Consider the following 7,931-nt stretch of genomic DNA (forward strand, 5'->3'; position numbering starts at 1 on the left):
CCAACATAGACTATGGCATGGATGAGGACACCGGTCCAACCGAGGCCTCCGTACCAGCATGGCTCGACGGGTCTTGTAACAGTGTACTTGGCAATGATGGTGCGTGCGTTTTCTTGTGTGAGGTCATGTATAACATCTTATGGGAGTCCTGTGCTCAGTCGCATGCGCATGTAGTTCCCCAATTGTCGCGTCGGGAGTTGTTGGAGCGCTGACCGGCCCTAAAAGGTCCTTGCCAGAGGAGCATCCGGTGGTCTCGAGGGTCAGGCGGATAAGGGCACACCCCGTACAAGGAGGCGTTGACAATAGTGCCTCGAGGGGTCATTTGACGGCCTCAAGGGGTCATTTGACGGAACGTTACACCAGGCGTGGCAGAACTGCCCTGTACCTTTCCCCAACTCCCAGGCTAGTCGATAAAAAGTAAGAAATGATGGGGGTACGACCCATCATTACAGTTGCGGCCGCCATGACATTAGGTGGGAACCTGTCAGGCGCATTAAATGCTCTGGACCCCGTACCAAGGGTAGACAGTCGATACGCGTTCCGCGCTCAGGGCCGTGTCATTCACTCGACCCAGATCCCGTAATTGAGAGGCACATGGTCTCGAGGCCCAGGCGTTAGCTCGAGCCATCCTCCGTCATCGAGGCGTAGGTCGAGTGGAGCACTTGGCGGCGTCTACCGTATCTCGAGTAGTGGGTATGATAAGCGTACGTCTGTCTAGGTCGTCGAGGCTTTCCATTGGGCCGGCCTAGTGCGATTTGCATGTTGGGCTTTTTTCACTGGTCGGAGTAGATGGGGTAATGTTATTTATCTGGGTTTATTTCCTTTAGTATATAAATATGGGTACCCCCTTATTCATATCCTCGACATCGATGTTCTCGAATTCACGAAGCAATCTCTAGGCATTGACTTCCTTGACTCAATCGGCACCAAGACGCGTGCCTCCCATGCCTCCTTCACCGTATTGTGCCTACCGAGCGTCTGCCACATCTTAGCAGAGCGCTCATAGCCTGACGATCTTGCAAGCACTTGGGGTTGGTACCTAAGTTGATCACCTCCTAGATCTCCAAAGCCTCGTAATTGCCCTGCATCAACATCGCCCACTTGGAGTAGTTGTCCCGTGTCAACATCGGCCACATCAGGGTGTTTTCCTTGACACCGGACACGCCATGGACGTTGATCCGTGCATCTTCCATCTTCTCCAGTTATCGGCATGGGACGACACGAACCTTCTTTGTGTGGCAATGACGGTGGACTCACGGAGCCGCTATAGAATATAAACCAGCTCCAATACCAGAGTGTTGGAACCAGAACTCCGATGAGGAGCTCCGGCGGCGTTGCGACACCGGCGGGTGGTGACTACGGCGACTGGAACCCTAGCGTCGACGAGAGCTCAAAACAAGAGAACGCGACATAGTTTTTCCACTACGAATGGCGCAAAGTTTACTTGATGCATTACTTGGTTTTTACACATGGCCAGTCCACATCCTCGCCATGAAGAACAGCCGCACGGTGCGCCTTCTTTTCCGGGCGCCCGTGCGATATGCATGGCGTGGTCACCATGGCGGGGAGTTGGCCTAAAGACGCGGTCATAGCGTGACACGCGCAATCTCCATGTCGCCCACGATTCTGAGCTATTGCAGACATGTTTTTTTAACAAAAACTAAACCATCTAATGCAACTGCATGCTGGATAACTACTTGACACGATTACAAGGATGCTGAATTGCTGATGCAACATGGAAGTAGTAAAGACACAGAGTGACTGAATGTCATTCAGACTGCATGCCAATCCTAATGTAAACAAAATTCAGACATAAGCATACTTACTATTTCTTCGGATAGCACTTAGCTATTTCACTAGAAACTCATTGATCATAATACAATTACAGAAGCGGCACAACCCCGTCCTCCTGCACAAACATCAGAAAAGGGATCAACACTTGAAATTTACCATGAATTCAAAGAGTGGATTCCTTGGAGGCACTGGCTGGCCGACGCTAATCCCTGTGCGCCAGCGGCGACTGCAGGGCGCGCGACCGGCAGCGGCCTAGGCAAGCTGTCCGGCCGTGCCTGAAGCCGGCAGGACCTGGCCGAATCAAGCCCCGTTGAGGAGGAAGATGGGCTGGAGGTGAATGCCGCCGACGGCAGATTCCGCCGGGGCAAGAAGATCATGGTAAACACTGGTGCGGGATCGAGGAGGAGAGTGCTGTCAACGATTGCTTTTGTGCATTATCGATTGCGCATGCCTTCGCGCGTGACAACGCAATTAACTAATAAGCACGGAGAAACAAGGGATAACAATTTAAATAAGAGGACTGGTGAGGTTTTGAGAGATATCTTTTTTTATATAGTAATAGTATAAACAAAAGAAACTTAAAAAAAACGTTATGATGATAATATGCAAACAAAACGCTCCGTGGGGAACTGGCTGAAGTGGTGGTTTCCAGCGAACTACTCTTTGATGATGAGGTACAGCATCAACGAGTTTGGGATTCCGATGAAGAACACGTCAATGGCCAAAATTACACGACGGAAGGTCTTGTCGTCCATGCCCATGAACCTACAAACATGCATGTAAAACGAGGACGTTAGTTTTAGATTATATGGCGGAATGAATCAATCAAAATCAAAATCAAAATCCAAATTAATATAAACGAACCAAGAACACAAATTAGTAATGAAAAAAGAACTGCGCACGATCGAGAAGAAATACACATACTTAGCCAGGAATATTTTCGGATTCCAACCTCACCATCTTATTGCCGTCCCTATAGCAACGCATCCAAAAAGGAGCTGTCTTGTTGGTGCCGCTGCTGAAGGTCCTGAGGCCGCAAGCTCAGGGCGGCAGGCGGAGGCGGCGCTCGAGATAGCACGGGACGAGGTGCAGTCCCATAACCGAGGCCGGAGATTTGCTTTAGTGGGCGTAGCAGGTGTCGTAAGGCGGCCATGTCGATCGTCGCTTCTTGCTAGCTGCGGCGACAAAACAAAGTCTCAGAGATCTTGTTCTTGGACGTGGAGAAACAAATTACTCCCTCAATCTTAAATTGTAAGTCATTCCAGGAATCTTAGAGAGTCAAAGCATTTTTACGTTCGACCAAAATTATAGAGTAAAATACTAAAATTTGTAACGTAAAGTGAGTTTACTATGAAAATATAATTAAGGAAGAATCTAATGATATTTAGTTTGTATCATAATAATAATTATTTTATCATATAAATTTGGTCAAACATTGAAAAGTTTGACTCTCCAAAATTCTTGAAATGACTTACAATTTGGCATGGAGGGAGTAGTTATTAGCGGTTTGTTGCTAGTTATATATATATATATATATATATATATGGAAATTCCTTTGTACACGTACGTGTAGTTACTCTCATCTTCATAAACTACATTGTGTATGTATTCATACTTATTTATCAGTTTGAGTATGTTTATATACTCATATTAAGATACTCAGGATCTTACCACGCGAAAATTTTTCAAAAAAAGTTATATTTTAAATATATTACTAAAATGCCACTACTATATTATATACAATAAGTATAACCATATACTCTATGTATGTATGCATACTTAACATACATATCACTCTAGATGGTCTAGTATGATCATATACTTTGTCTATATACATTTCGTCCGGTCATATACACCTTAAATCTAGAGATACATAGATGAGAGTAACTACACGCGCGTGTAAAAGAAACGCGTCCTATATATATGGTAAATTTATATATATATAACTATTACTCTATAGCTGGCTACAAAATAACTTATTTTGTAGCCACTTTGAGTTACGATAATTACTATATTAATTTATAAGATTATAGTAACTCCTTACTAAGTGCTTTACTATAACATTATGGTAAATATCCCCATATGTTATAGTAACCCAACTATCGTAAATATGTATACATATTATCGTAGATTAATATATAAAATTATCGTAAATGGAGGTGGCTAGTATATATATATGCCAACTCCGGGCAGGTGAAAGTTTGATTAATTTGGAATTCAACACGTATACGTATACATGTCCTGTAACGCAAGCGCAGGTCTTCCGGGCCGGACTGACTATTGGGCTATATTGGCCTATTGGCCCATGAGTTGAAACTTCAGACTTGAGATAGGTGGCGGAGGCGGAGGCGGTGCCGTGGGCAGCGCGCGACTGTCGTATGTATACATGGCCATCGTGCCGTGCCGGCACGACACGCAGGCACGCCGTGCCGTGCCGACACAGCACTACAGCGTGTCGGCCGTGCCGTGCCTGCCCGTGTCATGAGCCAGGTCATCGGCCCACAGCACGGCACATGGGCCGAATTTCCGTGCCGTGCCGCCCATGGGCCACGGCCATTTTCACCGTGCCGTGCTGGCCCACGGCCCGTCAGTCCAGAGTATACTCTAAATTACCAGTTTTAAGTTTCAACATCACAAAAATATATAGAAACTTAGAAAGTAAAGAACTAAAGAACAAGTGATTGAACAACAGATAACAAGATAACAGATTATCAAACTTCAAAAGGAGCTGTTGTGCAATGCTGCCTCATTAAAAACCTTTCTAGGTAAAACTCACCCTTGTGAGAAACCCTAGAAAGGGAAAAAGAGTACAGCCAGCTCAGTCTTAGTCATAGTTCTTAGTTTAGACAGTTCTATCCTATTACAATATACTGCCAAGTGCCAACATGGCAAGTTGGCAACGTCAGTGGCAAATGAGTGAGTTCACACTTCACAACAGGAAGTGAGGAAGCCGCTGTAATGCAAATGTCCTTCTATCCTATTACAAAAGCCCTATAGTGGCAAGTGGCAATTTGCAAGGTTCTGGTTCATGCTTCATGGTGACTCACTTCTTGACAACCACAACCAAAAGTCTAAAAGTACCTGCAAAATGGAACAAGTTTCAGTTTCAGTGAACAGTTATGGGACTTGAATACTTGATTCATGACATGATGTATAGGTTGAGTGAGACAGTGATGACTACCTCTCGTCCTCTCCTTCTGGAGACTTCTTCTATCCAGCACCAGCACCAGCAGTACCGCCGCTGCCGCTGCCACTGCCAGTGCTGCTTCCGCTGCCGCTGCATTCACCTTCATCCAGGTGCATGCTCTCGAACAACTCCTCTAGGTCGACGTCCTCAGGTGCATGCTGTTCTTTTCTTGCTGCTTGATCCCAATCCTTGATGCAGGTGAGCATTTCCACATGCTCAGGCAACAAGCGCCGCCGCCGGTCTTCGAGTATCCTTGCTGTACAGCTGAAACACGACTTCGAAGACACAGTAGATACAGGAACAGACAAGATATCGCGAGCCATTATGGATAAGATGGGATAGGTTAGCTTGTGGTCACGCCACCACAGTAGTATGTCAAAAGACTCTCCCCAATCAGTGACAGTGTCACTGTCCAAGTAAGCTGTCAGCTCATTGACACCAGATGTAGAAGATGAACTGGGGGAACAGCCAGAGGAAGCACCAGGACAACCATAGATCTTTCCCCATACCTGCTTCCTTTTACCTGAAGGAGCACTAGGCATAGGAGGCCTTTGAGACCGAGCTGCACCATATCTCTCCTCATACTTGCTAAACAATCTGGTCATCTTATCTTTCACATCACCATAGTAAACACCATAATAGGTACTAGTCTGTTTAGCAAGTAACTCAAGCACATTAAAAAAGCCTTTCATCTTAGCTCTAGGATCCAGAATGAATGCATAAGAATATAGTAATGGAATGTCCCTCCAATACTTAAGGAACTTAAGTTTCATAGGAGCTGCAATACTTCTGAATCCAGGATCACTTTCAGCTTTATGCAAATGCTCAGCAAAGTCAAGGATATGATGCATCATAAGTGGAGCAGTGGGATAGTAAACACCAGACAAAGAAACAGTTGCATCATAAAACATCTCCAGGAATTTCATAATCTGGTCAGCAGCATACCAGTGCTGGGGAGTCAGCAGTTGCTCACCATAGTTTGACTCAATCCACACAGAAAACACATCTTTATATGGCAGCAAATGTTTAAGCATCAAATAGGTTGAATTCCATCTAACATCCATATCCAATCCAAACTTTCTAGGTCTAACACCCTTAGCAATGCAATAGTTCTTAAACAATGCAATCCTTTGATTAGAGGAATTCAAATAGTTGATTGCTATCCTAAAAGCATCAAGATAAGGACTGAACCTCTTTAAGCCTGACTTAACAATCAGATTAATAATATGGCATGCACAGCGCTGATGCACAAGCAAATACTTGACTTTGTGAGGATCATCCTTAGTAGGTGCAGGATAAGAGCCCAGGTAACCAGACAACATAGGTTGCAAGATATCAAAAGCCTTAGAATTAGCAGAAGCATTATCAAGACTCACAGCAAAGACCTTATCAATCAAACCAAACTCCTCAACCACACTAGCAATTTTCTCAGCAATGTTTTCCCCAGTATGTGATGACTCAATCAGCCTAAACCCAATAACCTTTTTTTGCAACTCCCAATCAGGACCAACATAATGAGCAACAACAAAGATATAATCTTCCTTAGCATTACCAGACCAGATATCAGATGTTAAAGAAACAGATGAACAAGCAGGCAGCAAAGAATGCATAAGCAAAGCACGCTCTTCAGCAAACAACTTATGCATGTCCCTAGTAGTGGTCTGCCTAGAAACCCTCTCAAAAGCAGGATTATGAGCATTCTTAATGTAATCTTCCCAGGCTTGTGTGTCACCAACGCCTAATGGAAGATCCAGCCTAGCAATCAACCGACACAGTTCATTCCGAGCACGAGCAGCATCATAAACCCAGTTATGCAACCCATTAGCACTCATAGAAAGCCTGGACTGAACCCTACGATCATTATCTTGCTTCTTCCTACATGCTGCCATGTGCCTATTCAAGGAACCAGTGCCAATTGAAGCTCTAGCAGCAAACCTCTTACCACACCGCTTACAGATGGCATGAGTTCTAACATCATTCTCATCAAGGATCGGGACAAAATCATCCCAACAAGCAGCAGTGAGCTTACCATTACCAGATCCAGATGAGGCAGCATTAGTGTTCTCGGAGCCGTCCACCTCCACCCCACCAGCACCATTGCCGGCGTCAACATCAATCGGGTGCTGGCCGTCACCCAAATTGATGCCGTCTTCAGTGGTGTCAACGTCGTTCTCGATCTCCAACTCCTCCATGGCCTCCTCGGGGTGCTCGCCATCGGCACGGTGGTTGTACTCATCCGCAGCCACTGGCACAGTCACCGCAACCACAGGAGGGTGGGAAGGCCGGTTCCGGCCCCTGGCCGCAGCTCCAGCACCGTCCCTCGACGGTGGGCAGGGGCGCTTCAAGCCGGATGGCCTTGCCATCGCGCCTCCAGAGGAGGAGGACAAAGCGTCAGGCACCAACCTGCAAGCGAAGAACAAGAACAATAGAACATGAGGTCAAGAAGAAGAAGATCATTAGATCAAATGAAATCAAGAAGAGGGTTAGGGTTTTGACTTTTGACTCACCTACGCCACCGGAGCCCAGTGCCGGAGAAGAAGCCAAGGAGCCAGCATCCAAGCAGAGAATGACGAGAACGAGAAGCACCGTTAGACCGACGGCGAGTGGTGGCGGCGGAAGAAATGACAAGTCAACGACTCACATGGACATGGTACACCGGAGGAGGAGGACTGGAGGAGGAGGGAAAGGAGGTAGGAGAGGGAGAACGAGTGGCCGGCGAGGTGTCGAGGTCACCAGAGCAGGGGCAGGGCCGACCGGCCGGCGAGCTCAAGGCCAATGGCGGCGGGTCGGCGGCGGATTGGATGAGATCTGACTGAGCGAGCGACTGAGCGAGTCAGGGAGACTGGGAGAGCGAGAGGCGAGAGCTGCGGCTGCGGGGGTGGGGGGATGAATTAGGGTTAGGTTGGTGGAGGCTTTCCGTTTTTATATGGCGAGGGTGGGATGGGGGGCG

At 46.7% G+C, this 7,931-nt stretch overlaps 1 protein-coding gene across 1 annotated transcript; it reads right to left on the bottom strand.

Moving 5' to 3' along the window:
- LOC110432707 (zinc finger BED domain-containing protein RICESLEEPER 3-like) lies at positions 4,838–7,344 on the bottom strand. The gene is made up of 3 exons (XM_021453493.1): positions 5,366–7,344; positions 5,016–5,245; positions 4,838–4,875 (listed from the first exon to the last, which is right to left on the bottom strand). The coding sequence occupies exons 1-3, from the start codon at positions 7,342–7,344 to the stop codon at positions 4,838–4,840; spliced, it is 2,247 nt and encodes a 748-aa protein (XP_021309168.1).

This window comes from Sorghum bicolor, chromosome 2, assembly GCF_000003195.3.
Source record: "Sorghum bicolor cultivar BTx623 chromosome 2, Sorghum_bicolor_NCBIv3, whole genome shotgun sequence".
Classification (NCBI taxonomy): Eukaryota; Viridiplantae; Streptophyta; class Magnoliopsida; order Poales; family Poaceae; genus Sorghum; species Sorghum bicolor.

What these genes read in the sequence shown, in the direction of transcription:
- LOC110432707 (XM_021453493.1), bottom strand. Translation starts at nt 7,344, where the DNA reads ATGGCAAGGCCATCCGGCTTGAAGCGCCCCTGCCCACCGTCGAGGGAC. An exon ending in ACTGTCACTGATTGGGGAGA is followed by an intron (nt 5,246 to 5,365) that starts GTCTTTTGACAT and finishes GTCGTGTTTCAG; the next exon opens with CTGTACAGCAAGGATACTCG. An exon ending in CGGCGGTACTGCTGGTGCTG is followed by an intron (nt 4,876 to 5,015) that starts GTGCTGGATAGA and finishes TCCATTTTGCAG; the next exon opens with GTACTTTTAGACTTTTGGTT.